This window comes from Ictidomys tridecemlineatus, chromosome 6 (genome assembly GCF_052094955.1).
Source record: "Ictidomys tridecemlineatus isolate mIctTri1 chromosome 6, mIctTri1.hap1, whole genome shotgun sequence".
Lineage (NCBI taxonomy): Eukaryota > Metazoa > Chordata > Mammalia > Rodentia > Sciuridae > Ictidomys > Ictidomys tridecemlineatus.
Genome location: NC_135482.1, coordinates 80,122,145 through 80,140,842, shown reverse-complemented (window position 1 = coordinate 80,140,842; position 18,698 = coordinate 80,122,145). Strand labels below are relative to the sequence as shown.

General features: G+C 35.8%; 1 protein-coding gene across 6 annotated transcripts in view; it reads left to right on the top strand.

Annotated features, from left to right (window-relative positions):
• Far2 (fatty acyl-CoA reductase 2) overlaps positions 1–18,698 on the top strand; it is a 133,227-nt gene that overhangs the window by 110,614 nt on the left and 3,915 nt on the right. For all 6 annotated transcript variants that reach the window (XM_005339930.4, XM_040280850.2, XM_040280849.2 and 3 more), the window contains 6 exons: positions 3,400–3,577; positions 5,377–5,421; positions 7,231–7,349; positions 8,084–8,151; positions 11,304–11,475; positions 14,742–14,871. In XM_005339930.4, coding sequence (XP_005339987.1) covers positions 3,400–3,577; positions 5,377–5,421; positions 7,231–7,349; positions 8,084–8,151; positions 11,304–11,475; positions 14,742–14,871 — 712 coding nt within the window. The remainder of the gene's footprint in view (positions 1–3,399; positions 3,578–5,376; positions 5,422–7,230; positions 7,350–8,083; positions 8,152–11,303; positions 11,476–14,741; positions 14,872–18,698) is intronic.

Here is an 18,698-nt window from a genome sequence, read left to right as displayed (position 1 = left end):
ATGGTGCATGCCTGTATTCCCAGTGGCTTGGGAGGTGGAGGCAGGAGGATCATAGATCAAAGTCAGCCTCTGCAATTTAGTGCGGCCCTAAGCAACTCAGAGAGACCCTGTCTCTAAATAAAATATAAGAAAGGGCTGGAGATGTGGCTCAATGAGTTCAATCTCACATTTTTTAAAAAAATGCCCTTCTTCTAAATAAAATGTTTGCATTTATTCTTAAGCCGGTTCCCCCACATTCTTCCTACAACCTGATCTCTTTCTGAGTTCAGCTGCTCTCTCCTGTCTTTATCCATCTCTATTTCCAAAAACCTTATACAGTATATAAATTGGCTGCCCAAGACCACCACATGGAAGAGCATCTATTTACCAGATCCTGGGGCAGAAAGGCAATTAGAAAAAACACAGTGTAACCCTGCTCACCTGGACTCACTATCCATGTAAGCAAACACACAGCATGATAATTGTAATAATCAAGGAAAGAACATAACCCGGACTAGAGGATGAGGAAGCAAACATTATCATGAAGCAGTGTATCCATGGATTTTGCTGGAAGTTTTTCCTGAAATTCTTCTAGACTTGCCCTGCATTTACATTAGAAAATCAGGGGAGAAATATATATTTCTCTTGTTAGTACGTGTGTGTGTGTGTGTGTAATGAAATTATTAATGTTTTCATGATGTTGAAGCACTGTTTCAAAGCAAAAATGATAGTATAATTTAGAAGAGATTGTGAATTTATGTGCATATAGACACACACATATTGCTTCCCCAAATTTTCAATAATTTCACACTTCTTTTGCAGTAGAAGTTTAGAATTGAGACCCATGGGTTTAAAATACTGCCTTGAGAACAGTGAAGAGCATTTGGTTACTTTCAGAAATGTACTTTGATTTATATAGTATTTTCTTCTGTGCTGATTTATTGGCTGCTTTAAGAACAAATGGAGAACAGTAGCAGCAGAGTTGAACTGAGTGTAGGTCCTGACAAGAGCCTCCACTCAACCATGTGCTACATGTCATTTTAATCTTCTCTGAACCTGGGAAGCAACTAGACTAGACATAGATGGCTCATTGGGTGGGATTAGGAAACCTACCTTAAAACCACTATTACCTATGTAGATATATGCTTGTTTCATTTTTTAAAATAAGAATGCCTTAGTTTCCTTGACTTGTTTTGTTTCATCAAATAGCTGTGAGTGCAGTTGTGAAGATTTCTGTTTGTTCTGGTGATAACCTGAGAATTTAGAACAGATGGAACTGTTGCCTCTTTTCACAAGTAAATATGGAGGGACTCCAACAGAACACAGGTGGAGCTAAGAGCAGTAGAGGTGGGCCATCCACAGGATGCTACAAGCTCTTTTGTACTTGTGTCCTAAGAAATCTATGAAGCCAGTATTTCTAAGTAAAGCTACTCATCAAACTTTGTAAAGCCCACTGTGTCCTCTTTTCCAGGTACTCTAACATCACTGACAGCAGCTCTGTGACACAGACTCCCAGTGGTTGCTGGATTCTAATGTTTCCTTAGAATCTTTTTCTTTACAGACTTATTGAAATTAGGCTCTTCTGAACTTGGTTTTTGTAATCTGCATGTTTTTGCAGAGGAGAGAGAGTGATCTTAGGTCAGTAGACTCTTCACTTGCAAATGAGATTAGACACTGTATCCTCTGTGATGAGGGTTCCTCAAGCTCAGATTCAACCAACTGCCAATCAGAAATGTCTGGGGAAAAAGCTGTGTCTGTACTGAACATGTAAAGAATATTTTCTTGTCACTAAACAATATGCCCTGAACAATATAGTGTAGTGAGTACTTACATAGCATTCATATTGTACTATATATTATAAGCCATTTAAAGATGATTTGAAGTATACAAAAGAATGTGTATAGTTTATATATAGATTCTACACCATTTTATATAAGAGACTTTAGCATCCATGAATTGGGGTATCTGCGGGGGTCCTGGAACAAATCCTCCTCAGATACCAAAGGATGGCTGTATATTTTTTTTAATTTTTAGTTATACATGGACACAGTATCTTTATTTTGTTTATTTATTTTTATGTGGTGCTGAGGATCGAACCCAGTGCCTCACATATGTGAGGCAAGTGCTCTGCTGCTGAGCCACACCCTCATCCAGAGGATGGCTGTATCATTATAAACACAGAGAGGCACCTGCATTATCCCCCACTCTCTCCCAAATTCCAGGCGTCCATATAGTTGAAATATCTCTATTTCTGTATGTATTTGGAGTTGTTTTAGTTCTAGGAACTTCTCAACCTTCCCCTCTTCAACTGAAATCAGAAGGTAGTTGAGTACACAGAAAGCACTGAGCACTAACAGAAGCAAAGCAAGGACAATTAATACTATAGATGATCTTTACATTCCACCAAAATGTTAAATGAAAGTGATTAAAATTCATAGCTGTGATTGTGAATCAGTCTTAACATCAAACAGATTTTAAATACTCAAGAACTTGTGCTGTGCTCAAAGCAGTAACAGTTAAGATTTTTTAGTGTGGTTATGGTCTGTAACAGATCATCTAGCTAAGAGAAACATTACATATTTAATTGACAATAATTTTTAATCTTATAGAGAAGTGTAGATAGACTTGGATTATCAAAATGGTTCTGCCATAGTTTTCAAAAGGATTAGGCTGATGTTATATGGCACAGTTACTCACAACCCCTGTCACCTCTTAAGCAGGAATATTCAATAGTTGTTACTGACACTGCTTCAGGGAACTATAATCACTCCCCTTGACAGACCTCAGAGTTCTGTTCAGAGATCTCCAGAAATAATTATCACGTTATTTTCTTAGGCTCTAAACAGACTTTCAAAATACATTTTATACGTTTGCTTAAACATATGAGAAGTCTGCCAAATGTAATTGCTTTGTTTGTTGAGGCATTGAGTAAAATCTTAAAAATTAAAAGTTAAAGGCTTCCAGTCTGGTTCACTAGGTTTTCAGTGGACCACACTGAATGAGTGGGGCTGCCACCGAAGTTCACTGGATCAGGGAGGCTTTGAGTCCAGGAATATGGCAGCTAGCACATGAATGGTACTCAAAAACGTGTTCAATGACCGTCTTTGTGAACCTATTGGAGAAGTGAGGATAATGTGAGGTTATATGTAATAAATAGTAGACTGCATATCTGCCTAATTTGTTAATCTATCTATCTGGGTGGGAGGAAGTGGGACTTCACTAAGACTAGGCTAGAAGAGAGTGAAGAGCTCATCTGTCATTCATGACTGGAACAGGTACACTCATCCTTGCTATACTGTGACTGTTTGAATTCCCCACGTCAAACTAGAAGATGGAAGTATTTTTTATTGTATCTCACATTTTCCTTTTGGTCTATTGTGCAACATATGTTCCTAGATTTTTTTTTTCCTCTACTTTCAGGTGGTTAGATGATGCTATCATTGATGAGATCACTCCCAAGCTGATTGCTGGTCGGCCTAATACTTACACCTACACCAAGGCCTTGGGAGAGATGGTAGTGCAGGAAGAGGGCAGCAACCTGAACGTGGCCATCATCCGGCCCTCCATCGTGGGAGCCACCTGGCAGGAGCCTTTCCCAGTGAGCTCACTCTGGATTCTCTGTTCAGCTGTCAAACCACAGCACCATTTCTTTCTGATGTTCCCCTTCCCCCTTCCTGTATTCTCCTTTCCCCCACCCTTCCCTCCTCCTCCTTCTCAGGGTGTATATAGCTGCGTGCAGCAAATCAAACACAAGTTCATTTTATTACAGCAAATTCCATGTTAGCGTCAGGATTTACCCAGCATGAGGCTCCTTTGGGAGTTAACTCTGACTGTCCAAGAGTTGGGTAGAGATCTTAAATTGCTTCTCACTAACTCTAGTCTCAAAATTCCAGGGAGATAGTTTCATTACTTGGCTTTCCCACTATGGTTTCAATATGTCAGAATGTTCTTTATGGCCAAATGGGTAGGATTGCAATTTCCAAGGTAAAAAGGAGTCACAAAGCCCACGGTTTCTCAGTTTAGGAATAATATTTTTTTAACCTCTCTCTATTGCTATATCCTTTCAAAAGTTACTTTTAACTATATCATCTTCTTCAGAGAAACTCTTTGAAGCTTCAGAGCTGGGTGTTCCATTACCTACTAGCAATGCAAACTTTTGAATTGTCTCATCTATAAATCATGGTTGATTTGACTCACTTTGGAGAGTTGATTAAGTGAGGCAATGCTTGAGTAGTGTTTTGTGTAATGCCTGGTCCTAGAAAAAGATCAAAAATATTAGATTCTTCCTCTTCCCTCTCCATTATACACACACATTTTGATTTTTACAGATAAAGAAAGAGACATAATAAGGTCAAACTGACTTGCTTAGGGCTTGGGAAAATGACATTTCTCCCTTACTTCCCAAGCACAATCTTTCCTGTAATACCTCCAACCAGGCCAACACATAAAAATATATATGTGGTATGGACTCCAAAGCTGTTAAAACTTTTCCAAGAAATGGGTCATTCCCCTACAGTTCATGTTTGAAATGTTTTCACATAGCTTAGAATCCAACCTCAGATGAGGAAAAAAAAAAAGTTGTGTTTGATGAACTGGTTGGCGGATCACTATATGAAGACAAGGTCCAGTTTAGCTCATGAGACAGTATGAAACTGCAGGAAAACATCCATACCTCCTTGTTATGAAAATCAGTGTTATACTGTAGCAATACATGTATGCCTGTGTTCACAGCAACACAGTTCACAATAGCCAAGTATGGAACCAGTCTAAGTGCCCATCAACAGATGAATAGATAAAGCAAATGTGGTATAAACACACAAAGAGTTTTATTCAGCTACAAAGAACAAATTATGTCATTTGCAAGAAAATGGATGGAACTTAAGCATTATTTTAAGTGATATAAACCAGGCTCAGGAAACCAGGGTTGCATTCTCCCTTATATGTCGGAGCTAGAGAGAGAGGAGTGGGGAGAAGCAGAGGAAATTCATGAAAATAGAAGGGAGTCTAATAGAGTGGAGGAAGGGAATTATGGAAGGCAGGGAGAGAGAAAGGGAGGTAGTGGGGAACAAAATTGACCAAATTATGTGCATGTGCAAATATGCCACAACAAATTCCACTATTGCGTATAATTATAAGCACCAATATAAATATTTAGAAAAAGAAAAATCAATACCTGCAACATTTTAATCCTTGCAGAATCAGAAAAAGTGTAGAAAGTAGTCAATGCTTTACCAGTGCTTTGATCTTTTGAGGAATCTTAGAAATACTGAGTTAAAATATTCTTTTGGCTGGGGTTTGATGTTCTTCTTTGATATGTATTAAGATTACACTGTAGATGTTCCAAAGATAAAGCAATTTTCTGAAATATGTAACCAATAGAGACCTTCTATTTTTTAGGGCTGGGTTGATAACCTAAATGGACCTAGTGGACTCATTGTTGCGGTATGTATAATGAAGGGGAAATTATGTATAATTTCTTGAAAGGTTGTGGAGAAATAATAACAAAATTCTTAGTGCTGGTTTAGCTTCTTTGATCCCAAAACATAAATTTTACTATAATAATCATTGAAACAACGTATCTCCGTTTTACTGATTGGAAAATAGAGACCATATGGAATCACTTTCATTCCGTGAGAATTTTATCATATGGAAAACATGTAATATGACATCATCAATTACTGTTGAGGGGTTTTATTTTGCAAAACCTTTGAACATCAAGAATTTTCCTTTAGTTGCCACCAGATGGGGATATTTCCTCCTCTGCTGTTTATTAATGGCTTGAATTAGTGCAGCAAATTGAGGATGCAGTAAAAACCTAACCCTCAAAGATTATTGAATTATTGACTTTAAAATATGCAAGAGTTTTATGGATATGTGTATATAAAGAATACATTATGCATATACATGTACAAATATGTATCAATAACTATTTTTTTTAATACAAAAAGGTGTGGCAGATGTTTCAAATGTAAAAACTGGCAAACATGGGAAATGCTTTTTCAATCACAAACCCCGGGGAGAGGAGAAACACAGCTAGTCCAGGTGTCCACCTCCCAGCAGTTCACAGTGACCCAGCTGAGGTGCAGTATTCCCCAGCTCACAGCGAAACACTTTAGAACCAGAACTACATCTTTGCTCTTCAGAGCATTAAATAGCAATTCAGTTATCTAAACGAGTTTAAATCTTATTAGGGTCACATGCTTCAAACAAGTCCTCAAACTAAGTCCAACATGAATTAAAATATAAATACGAAACAGTGAATCAAGTACGACTTTTTAAAGATAGTGACAATGAACTGCCTTCTGAGTTCCAAATTTTCAACCAGCTCCTCTTTCTGTTCCCAATCTGTCTTCAACTCTTTCCTTCTTACCATTTAGTTGGTGAATGTTTGGTCACCCATAATATTATTATTTTAACATGAGGCCAGAGTGGGTTTCATTACATTACAAAGCTGCACATTTATTCAAATTTCCTAAAATTTTCTTAACACCTGCCTCCTTATATCTAAAGGAAGGGAACTAGTTACAAAAAAAAAAAAAAAAGAATTAAGAATATAAGAAAGTGCTGATAATTTTAAATCAATGCTGGAAATGTGCAAAGTAAAGCAAACCAACTTCATGAAGTCTATCAATTATAAACATGAATAAATTTCTAATTATTGCTTCTATATAACATCTATGATCTGTGGGTTGAAGTAAAATATTGGACAAAAAATAAATAATTGTGATGTCTTTTCCCAAGCCAAAAAAAATTGTTCTATTAAGTGGTAAAATTTTATTTTCATTTTTTTTCAGATAAATGTTTTTTTAAATTTTTAGTGACTGCTTTTGCTTGTAATTGAATAAGGACTAACAGAAACCAAAGTCATTTAAGAAATGGTAAACAAATATCAGTGGAAAATCTGGGAAACCTAAATTCTTAAAATGTCTTACAAATTAATTTTTATATGAAAAACTATTTGTGGTGTTTGTTAATTAACTAAGTATATTAATTTCTCATGAATTTAAGGAATTTTATACCCAAAAGGAATCCAAGGACCACTCACACAGAGATATGGGCACTTGAGATGAATTTGGCTGGGAAGGTTGGATAGGCTGGGAGGTCAAAAAGAACAATAACTTAGAAGCAGTGAATCAGTGTTAACTATTTTGACTAACAGCACTAGTGTTTATATGCTGGTCCTGTCTGCTACTTAAGTCCTGGCTTAATGTGTCTTATTTGTGTTATCATTTTACTTGTTTTCTTGTGCAGGCTGGAAAAGGATTTCTTCGTTCCATAAAAGCTACCCCAATGGCTGTGGCAGATTTAATTCCAGTTGATACAGTTGTCAATCTCACCTTAGCGGTAGGATGGTACACTGCAGTTCACAGGTATGGGCTCTTAAGCAGGCTCTCAAAGATCTGAGGAAGGTGAATATGTTAGGCACATTTGAAAAATACGGCACTTATTATAGAAGGCACAAATACTTGTGCCTTTGATTATAAAGTAATACGCACTTTAAATAGCTTAGCCCTGAAATTCTTGATAACCAAAAATGTTTACTTTATATTCAGTCATCTAAAATATAGCTTCCTTTTTTATGGCAAAGATATAAATGTTGATGAAATCACAACATATTTTATATTTCATTGAACTGCTCAGTTTCTTGGTAAATGCCAAAAGTCCAGACCACAGAAAGTGGGGAAATTTCTGAATACAAAGGAGAAAAAAATATAGATTGCTTGTACATTTGGTATTGTTACTAAAGGATACACAGAATTAAATTTTTATGTAAATTCAGACACATGTACTCCACAATATATCATACCTATATGACACCACTCTCTCTCTCTTTCACACACACAAACACATGTTCACACACTCACTCACACAAACTCACACACACATACACACACACACACACACACACACACACACACACATTTTCCTTGTCACCTTCCATTTTGTGTATTAACCCAAAGAAAGAACAAAAGACGAAAGCATTGCATAGGTTGCTTTAGTCGAGGGAATTTTTAAGGCACCCTGTCTTGATGTGATTTTTCCCTTATCTTTGTATCATCAGTTCTGCATTTTGTTGTTATATAATTTTTATTTCATCTTCCAGACCTAAGCCAACCTTAATCTACCACTGTACGTCGGGAACTACCAATCCCTGTAATTGGGGCAAAATGGGTAAGTGCCTCTAGATGTAACTATATGATTACTACTAGTCTTTGCTTGAGGGGGAAAAAAAATCAAGACCAATGAAATGTGTCAGGGAGGAGAAGAAAGAAAAATAATAATAATAATTAATAAAGAGATAAAATGATTGCAATTTTGAAATATGTCATCATTCTCTGGAACATCCTGTAGTGTACTAAGTAAGTGGTGGGAACACCAACACAATTCCAAGGAATAAGGGGTCTGTTGGCCACAGAGATTTAAAAAAACAATAATAAAACCTAGCAAAAGTTGGCAATTACAAACAATGTCAGGGATAAGACACTCTTTCCTGCTGAAGCAATTCCTAGAAAAACCCACGCAGGCCTTTCTCTCTTGGGGCATTGCTGGGAATTTAAAATAATCTGTGACTGAGAAAATATAGGAAAGTCGAATAGAATAATAGTATTCCTTTGTTATTGAGTCAGTGATATTCCTCATTAGTTTATGCAGCTTGCCTCTCTTGAGGGTGCAGCAACTATAATCCTGAAAATATCTTGAAATTGATTCAATTTTAATGTTGAAGAAAGTCTGAAAGTTTATATCATCTATCTAGCTGTTGTTTAGATACTAGACAAAGTAAAAGCAAAATCAAATGTATTTCATTGGTTAGAATCTGATTTCTAATTCAGAGTGCTCAGTTGTGCCATTCTAGTTGCAAAGTTATTACTTCTGTGAAAATAAAATAAAATTACCTACTATTATCAGAGCTCTTTACACCATATATACAGTTGTTTAGACACATATCTAAATCATTTTTACCCCTTTCAGTGCAAATAACATATCTTACCTCTTTCAGTGCAAATAACATATCTTACCCCTTTCAATGAGAATAACCACTCCACTAGTAACTCATAAAAATGAGGGCTGGGGTGTGGCTCAGTGGTAGAGCACCGGCCTAGCATTTGGGAGGCCCTGGGTTCCGATCCTTAGCACCACAAAAAAATAAATGAAATGAAGGTATTGTGTCCAACCACAACTAAAAACTATTTTTAAAAAAATGGGTACGAATTTCTGTGAGATTAAAAAAAAGTCAGTTTTCTTGGATCCTGGGACAAGATTGTAGGAAATGTCACAATGTCATGGTAGCTATATTTAAAATTTTTTTTTAGTTGTTAATGGACCTTTATTATATGCAGAGCTGAGAATCAAACCCAGTGCCTCACATGTGCAAAGCAAATGTTCTATCACTTATCTATAGCCCCAGCCCATGGTACCTATATTTTTAATAGCATCTATATGAGTATTGATGGTGTGGAAATCCACTGTGAGAAGCCCCATAATAAACTTTATTGATTGGTCTACATGTAAGGGATTGGATCTATTCAATGAATAAAATCCATGGAAATACATGTAAATATCTAATGATGGCAGAGGGTAAGAAATGTGGGTTTAGCTACCCTGAAGGATGCTTCAGTCCTCACTAATACATCTCTCCTTTCCCTGTTCCATCAGTGATATTATCTCTACACATTCCATTGAGTGGTCCCAGATTATTACTGTAGAGTAGCCAGACGCTGTGGCTTATTGTATGATAGGCTTGACTTGAAGAATGCCTTCCCAAGAATGACACATACTTGGCATGTGTGCCTTCTCTCGTCCCCTTACACCATGGCAGACGTCAGCTGGTCACAACATCCTTTTCCCCCAGTGCCAAGACTCTGTATTAGCATTCTTTTTAATACAATATATCTGGACACTATTACCGATTAATTTGATTTTACATTTAAATTGAAACTTACTTGTGTTTCAAATAAGAGCAATCAAAATTCTTCCAAGGCAGGAGGCAGGAGGATCACAGGTTGGAGGCCAGCCTCAGCAACTTAGTGAGGCCCTAAGCAACTTAGTGAGACCTTGTCTCAAAATAGAAAATAAAAGGACCTGGGGATGTGCCTCAGTGATTGAGTGCCCCTGGGTTCAATACCTGGTACCAAAACACACAAACAAAATTATGGATGTTTATTATATATCTGAGTGGAAATGTATATGGATATGTAGATTAGAAAGTTGGTGTTAATATTAGATTACACTACATGTGTATGACCTTTTTATTTATTTTTCTTTTTCAAGTAAATAAGCCTATGGACCCGATTTTACCCTTCTGTATAGGGTGTATATTTTTCATATAGATTTCTAGGTGGTATCTTTTGAAGAAAGGCAATAATCACATTACCATAATAAATGATAGCTTCATTATCATTGAATAATGAGCTTAGGTACTTTCTTTGAAAAACTCTACATAAATTCAAATTGGATTTAAGTGAATATTTTTGAGAAGAACTATTGAATTGACAAATGTGCATCAAAGTTTTTCAACGAAGTATAATCTAAATAATAAGGTAAAATGAAAAGATTTTTATTAAAAAGAAACTTGGAGACAATAGTGGAAAATTAAATCTAACATATTTCCAGTAAAGTAGAATACCAAAGAAGTAAGACTGTAGTATTTAAAGTGAACCAATGCAAGGGAATCCCACCTTTATATTTTCTTTATTGAGAAAGTTTAACTTTGAGAAATTGTAACCCATTAAGAAACTTTCCTGCCAAGTGTGGTGGCACACATCTGCAATCCTAGTGACTCAGGAGATGGAAGCAAGAGGATTGCAAGTTCAAATCCAGTCTCAGCAATTTAATGAGGCCCTAAACAACCTAGTGAGACCCTATCTCAAAATAAAAAATAAAAAGGGATGGGGTGTAGCTCAGTGTTGAAGTGCCTCTGGGTTCAATCCCCAGCACCAAAGAAAGAAGAAAGAAAGGAAGAAACTTTCCTGATGGTTCTGCAAGTAATAATTCAACTAAGGAATACGTGGTCCCTAGGCTCTCTTTCAGAAGAGATGAGGTAATCTTGACATTGAAGCTCTTCCTTGTACTGACTCAAACTAGTTCTAGTTCCCCAAGTATTTGTTTTGAGTAAATATTTCAAGAAAAGGAGCCAATTCTTGACCCATTCATATTGTTTAAGTTTGTAGATGGCCATCTGCGCAACATAAAAGTCTTCACTTTTTTAGAATTTGATTCTTGATTCTTTGCAGCAAATCCGTAGTCTTTATTATTTTGTAAACATCTTTCACTTTAATGGGTTTATATATTTGGAAACTTAGTACCTAACTCTCCTTTTTTGCCAGGATTACAAGTCTTGGCAACTTTTGAAAAAGCTCCATTTGAGAGAGCATTCAGGAGGCCAAATGCTGACTTCACAACCAACTACTTCACAGCCTCCTACTGGAATGCGGTCAGCCACCGGGCCCCTGCCATCATCTATGACTTCTATCTGCGACTCACTGGAAGGGAGCCCAGGTGAGCAGCTGTGCAAATGGCTTTAAAAGTGTCACTGTGTTGGAAATTAGGGCCTGAGTCTCTAGCCCAGCTTCAGCTGAGGATCAAAGGGGATGCTAAATGTATCTCTTTCTCTCTCTCTCTTCTCTCTCTCTCTCTCTCTCTCTCTCTCTCTCTCTCTCTCTCTCTCTCTCTCACACACACACACACACACACACTTTTGGGACAAAAAGGCAACAGTAGTGAGAAACCACAAACTACTGCTAACCTAAAAATCTCCTGCCTGCCATAATGAAGGAAGTTAAAGAACTTGCTTGATGAAATAAGCCAATCCCAAAAACCCAGGGCCTGAATGTTTTCTCTGATAAGTAGATGCTAATCCATAATGGGGGCGGGGTGGGTGGAAAAGGGATGAGTGGAGGAACTTTGGATGGGACAAAGGGGAGGGGGGTAGGGAGCAAGGAGGTGAAAAATATGGTGGAATGGAGATGGACATCATTACCCTAGATACATGTATGATTGCACGAATGGTGTGACTCTATTTCACGTTCAACCCAAGAAGTGAAAAATTCTGCTCCATTTGTATACAATGAATTGAAGAGCTCTCTACTGCCATGTAAAACTTATTAGAACTAATAAAATAAATAAATAGATAGATAAATAAGAACTTGCTTGATAAATTTAGCAAGTCATCATCCACACCAAAAGTAAAGCAACGGAGACTCTGTCACTGGAGTGTTTCAAGTAAATCATTTTAAAATACACAGTAACAACAATCTCATTTCTGAGAGCTTACTGTGTGGCACTTCTGGGGGGAAGGATGACAGCATCATGATGATCCCATTTCCACTCTCACATCTCAGAGAAGACATTCTCATCATCCCAAATTTAAAATCAAGGAAAGAGAAGCTAAGGGAAGAATTTGAATAGTCTCAAAGGAAGTGTCAGAGGAAGGGTTTAGAGAACGCTGAGTCTCAACTGCCAGTATTGTGAACTGTGAAGGAATTAGGGGGAACAAAGTGTGCTGAAGCTAAGCCATGAGCAGTGTGACAGAGGACATATCCCTTATATCTTTGTCTCATTGGAGTAATGAGAAGTCATCATTATTATAATTACCAAGTCAAGCCTGTGATCAAGAATTAGACCATGAACTGTATTGGCTTCTTTACTATGCTTTATTAGGGTTAGGGGGTTCTCAGTGTGCTTAATTTTCATCCTTTTTAACAGAGCAAATGACTCAAACTTAGCCACTGTAGCTTATCCATATTTTCAGAGACTCCATTTAGAGCTCACAACTCAGCTCTTTACTGAAGTATAAGGACATGTGACTATAAGGGAAATATTTGAATGGGCTTTTTTGTTGGGAGAGGGGGGTAAAAACGGACAGCATGCCTTTATTTTGTTTGTTTATTTTTTTATGCAGTTCTAGGGATTGAACCCAGTATCTCACATATTCTAGGCAAATGCTTTGCCTCTGAGCTATAGCCTCAGCCCTTGAATGGGGCTTATTAAATATAAAAAGTAAAAAAAGAATTACAGCAGAAATGCTAAAACGTTCAAAATAGTCAGGGTTAAAAGACTTAGATAAATAGCAGAAAGTTCAGTATGTAAAAAATAAAAACACAGGAGGAAGAGACAATAAAAATCCTTATGTGTTTTGTTTTCAAGAAACCAAACTGTAATTTTGGTGGGAAATGGGTTCTTTTGTTTTGTGGCATAAAAGCCCTAAAATTAGTTCATTTCTGTAAGTCCCAACTTCCTCTTCTGTAAAAAGAGGATAGTGATCATATCTATTTTATAGGACTTTACATCAAAATGTTTAGAATAATAATTTCTATTATTGCTAAAGATGTTTTAAATTTTTATGAGGTAAAATAAATCATTCTTTTACCATTTTTGTATTTTAGCTATTAAGAAAAACTTTTCTACCTTAGAGTGATAAATTCTTTTTTTTCCTAAAAAAATAAATACCATTAGGTCAATATAGTCCTATATATACAATGATAATACTGTTTGTATGACTATTATTTTTTAGAATTAAAGTGCAACTATTAAAATCACATCAATTGTATCAGAGTTGGGTCAGAGATTTATATAATTACAGTTAAATGGAACTCTATTATAATATTTGAGTCAAAGAACAATGATATCTACCTTCTGTTTAAGAAATTTTCCATAATACAGTGAGATAAGTACCCCATGAGTCATTGGGTACACAGGCTTTAGAATTTAACCAAAAATAAAACCAAATCCCCAAAATAGCACCATAACTCATTACTGCATTGAATACAGTAATCACTATTATGAAGATTGGTTTAATTAAGATAAAAATCAAATGCTTTATAATCCAAAGAACTAAGTTGGAGTATTAGCAATGTCACTTTGAACATAATCTTTCTATGAAGTGAATATAAGTAATATCAATGTTGATGACCTCATAGTTGTATTGTGAGGATCAAATAATAACACATATGAAAGTTTCTTGCTAATTGTATTAAACTTGGAAGATTCACACAAAGGAGCTGTTTCAAGTTCTGACCACAGAATTGGAAAATTACCTCAAGTCATGAGATACAAGGTTATGAGATTGCACAGAGATTTTTGGAGGTTGTTCAAAACTAAGTTGTAATATTGGCTTTGACACAGTCTTAAGTCTATGTTACCTATTTATGAAAATGCAAATATTTATTTATAAAGATAATATTATGCAAAATAGCAGAGAGAATATTTCTTAGAAGTATCAGTGCTGTGCATAATTCAGGTTATCAAGAGTGGGTTCTTTTCTCCTTAGGTCTGCATTACAACTGGCAAATGCTTTAGTTCCCCAGATGCTAATATGGTCAATGCTTCTCTCCAGGAGTTATATACTAAGATCTCAGAGACTATTTATTTTTTAAAAATGCAAGAACATACAATAAAGAGAAATAAGTTTTCCAACTGTCTCCCTCAGAATTCAAAAAATGAACAGTGTGTCCTTAGGGGGGTATAGCAGGCTGTTTTAAAAGTAAGTTTGCTACTCTTAGGAAAGAGATGGCAGAAAGAAGACTTTGGTATTAAAGTGCCTGATAGAGGAATCTCCTTTAAATTCATTCCCTTTCCTTCATTCAACAGAGTTAAGATGGAAGAAAAAAAAAACGATTAAGAATTTTAATGAGGAATTGGAGAAAAAGAAGAGGAATAAGATTTTTCTTCAATAAAATTTGTCATCCATCCCAATATAGTGTCATCCCAATATAGTAGCCATCTGTGGTGCACTGATATCTGCTTCTAATTGATCTCGTTCTTAGGATGACAAAGCTCATGAATCGGCTTTTAAGAACTATTTCCATGCTGGAGTACTTCATCAACCGGAGTTGGGAATGGAGCACATACAATACAGAAATGCTGATGTCAGAGCTGAGTCCTGAGGACCAGAGAGTAAGTACAGCACTGGTGCAGACAACAGGAGAATCTTACTCATTTGGAATTTAGGATTATTCAACTCATAAAGGCAATGGAGGAAGTTTTGGTTATATACACAGATAATTTTTTCCTAAGAAAATCAGACACAGTGAAAGGAAATGAGTTTAATGGAGGTAAGAAACCTATGTTCTTGGACTTCAGTTAGATTTCCACTGCTGCTCTGCAATGATGTATTTCGTCTACTGTACTTCCATCCTGAAATTCTTTTTTCATCCCTCAGTAGTCATATTCACCACAAGCCCTCATTATCTCTGACTTTCCCCTATGTACTATGCTGTCAATAAAAAATTATTTTATTGTTCATTTTTATTGTTCATAAACTCTTTCATCTACTATACTTGACAAATTAAAATTGATCTGCATCTCCACAGCTACAGTTCCTTTTTTTTTTTTTCTCCCTGGTACTGAGGATTAAACACAGGGACATTCAACCACTGAGCCACATCCTCAACTCTTTTTTATATTTTATTTAGAGACAAGGTCTTGCTGAGTTCCTTAGGGCCTCACTAAGTTGCTGAGGCTGGCTTTGAATTTGCAATCCTCTTGCCTCAGCCTCCTGAGCTGCCAGGATTACACATGGGCACCACCATGCCCAGCCCTTCTTATCTATTTTAAAGCTAACCCCTACACTATGCATTCTACCTCATCTAAATTTCACCCCACCAGTATGGTCTCCTTCCTGCAATATTTTTCTTCCACAATGCAATTCTAATTTTTAAGATAGGCCATCTCTTTTTGGTATCAGCATCACTTATTTCCTTAGTTTCTTAACAACCACAAAGGATAAACCTCTGCAGATTCTAAAATTCACAAACGCAGAAGTCTTTTGTACTTTGTACATGTCCTAGGTTTCATTTTCCCTGAGCATATCCTTATGACATTACTAAAGTTTTAACTAAACTTTTAAAAGTTTTTACTTCCTCTCTAATGATTGGCATTTTCTCCTAAGAAACAATTGTTTTAAAAATGTTTTCTATTTATTTTGTACTTGACAGCATTGAAATAGTAAGTTTCAACCTAAAATGACTAAAAATGTGTATGGGAATAGTTTCAGTGGATTTGACCATGCTCTCAAAATATTTTAGCAAAGGTAATAATCCTAAATGTAATTACTGAATTCCAGTGTGGCTCGGAATTCAGTTTGATTTGCTAATAAAAATTAAAAATTTTTAATAAAAAATTCCTAACTAGAACTTCACTGAAATCTAACTCAGTAGTGTGAAACAGCATAAAAATAAAAGCCTCTATTTATATAAATGAATAAATATTTAGTGATAACCACAAACATACTCAACAAAGTGATAATGGAACTACTGTTGAAAGCAATTCAACTTCTTTTTTAAAATATTGTTTTAGTTGTTGATGGACCTTTATTTATTTTTTATTTATATGTGTTGCTGAGAATCGAACCCAGTACCTCACACATGTGAGGCAAGCTCTCTGCCACTGACTGAGGTACAACCCCAGCCCCAAAGCAATTCAATTTCTGGACAAGTCTATGGAGTGCTATGGAACTTGTTAACCTCATGTGCTCTTTGTTAGCACTTCAAATTTTACAAAGGCTTGTGAAAACTTGAATTAATACATACAATAAAAGAACAAAATAGAAATGAAATGAACTACCAAACTAGTTGAAGTACAAGCCAATACAAGTCAGAGTGTCATGGCTAAGAATGAAAAAAACAAAAATGTTTTTAGATCCTACTAAGTTGCTAGGGAAGTTGTTCTTGAGGCAGGGAATTTGTTCTTGAGCTTTCTGGGGACAAAGTGAACATGAAATTCCTTGTCCCAAAGGTGAATATTTACTAATGTTTAAAGCAAAGCTCTCTTATATTTAATATCTAACGAGTGTTTATAAAGGGTTTCCTATCATGGTTTTCTAAGACATAATAGATAATATCTCTAAAGCAAACATAGTAACAGCTTCGGGAAAAGGTTATTTCTGATCATGTTCCTCTGTGAAAGTGGAGAATATTAACAAAAAGCAATATGGATAATAAATCAGCAAAGAGTTCATTCATTAAATAAATATTCATTGAATGCTCATAATGTTAACTAAGGATATTAATATTTACTCACCTCCCTCCAAGGTCTAAGATGGTTTTCTGTGATTAATATATAACATTTTTATTTGCATATAAAAGATGAGGATTAAGTAGCCCTAGAGAACTACTAAATCCTTAAGATGTCAAACCAATTTTCTTTAGAATTTTATTATATCCTAGTTATAGGAAAACCACTAAAAAAAAAAGCCCAAGAGATTTTCAGAAACTGGTAGCTGGCATTCATTCATTCATTCATTCATTCATTCATTCATTCATTTATGCATGCCTTGTGCACACTAAGCAAGTGCTGTACCACTGAGCAACATCCCCAGCAATTTTTATTTATTTGTTTTTGAGGCAGTCTTACTAAGTTGCCAGGCTGATTTTGAACTTATGATCCCCCTGCCTCAGCCTCCCCTGTGGCCATTTTAAAGTCAATAAACTCAACTTTTAGTTGTGATTGGTTTTTTGATCTTGACAATTTATGCCTTTTATTTAGAACAATCTATGCCTCCATTAAAGGCTGTTGAAAAAAAGGAAAGGTTGTCTAAAAATAAAAAGGAAACTAAGTTTAATTTGGTAATATTCATATAAACCTTATATAAACATCAAATAACAAACAAAAATGCTATGTAACAAAAATAAACTTTTGGTTTTTTATTTTTAGTTTTTTTTTTTTAGGTGGACACAATATCTTTTATTTTATTTTTATGTGGTGTTGAGGATTGAACCCAGTGCCCCATGCATGCCAGGTGAACACACTATTGCTTGAGCCACATCCCCAGCCCAAACGTTTGTTTTTTAAAGTTAATATTAAGGAGCTAGGGATGTAATTCAGTGGCAGAGTGCACAAAGCCCTAGGTTTGCTCCCCAGCGACACACACACACACACAAAGAATAACATTAATTTTACTAAACTGCAATTCTTTTATATATTCAGCCAGTACTTACTGAATACCCATCTTGTGCCAGCTGTTGTTTCAGGAACATCGTTTATTTGAATTAAGATGTTTTGCTGTTAAGATTAAAGTCCTTTCTAGTGAGGTCTCAATGAGAGTTTAATCAGTTAAATCTAATCAGACAACTCACCTTCATTGCCCAGAGGAAAATTCTTTACTAATAGGATTTTATTAAGCAAAAAGTGATCTGAGACTGCTGTACATCCAAGGAAGAGAAAGCTTCTTATGGGGAAGACTAGACTGCTTAAAGAAATTCCACTTGCTAAGATTTATAAAATATTGAACTTTTTTTAATGCTAGCGTAAGTTCATTTTTCATGCCATTCTTCTCAAATATACTAAATAAAAACCTTCAAAATTAAATCTACCCAGTGTGAAGATTGTCTAACGCAATCTTTTTTTCAACAGGATCATACTCAAACCACTCAAGAAGAACCTAACACTTTAAATATTTCCAGAGTTACCACAATCTTCCTGACACTCTTCCTGTTGTTTTATTGCCCCAAATTCTTTATATTCAATCAAAATTATCTATTATATTTGAAGCTCTTTTTCTCTATTTTTCTAGTTAAGCTCGTTTTATGGAGATTTTGAAAAGATGTATGGATGGCTCATGGATGACCTAATGTTTTCCTTCTCAACTCATCCTAGGGCTGTCTGTAGGAAGCTGGTCCTCATGATCCTGCCACACCACAGCATTACTTTCAAAATGGAGCAGAGATAAAATCTGTTGGAAGCAATTCAAAACTTTACACTAGCTTTCAGTAACAAACTAAATA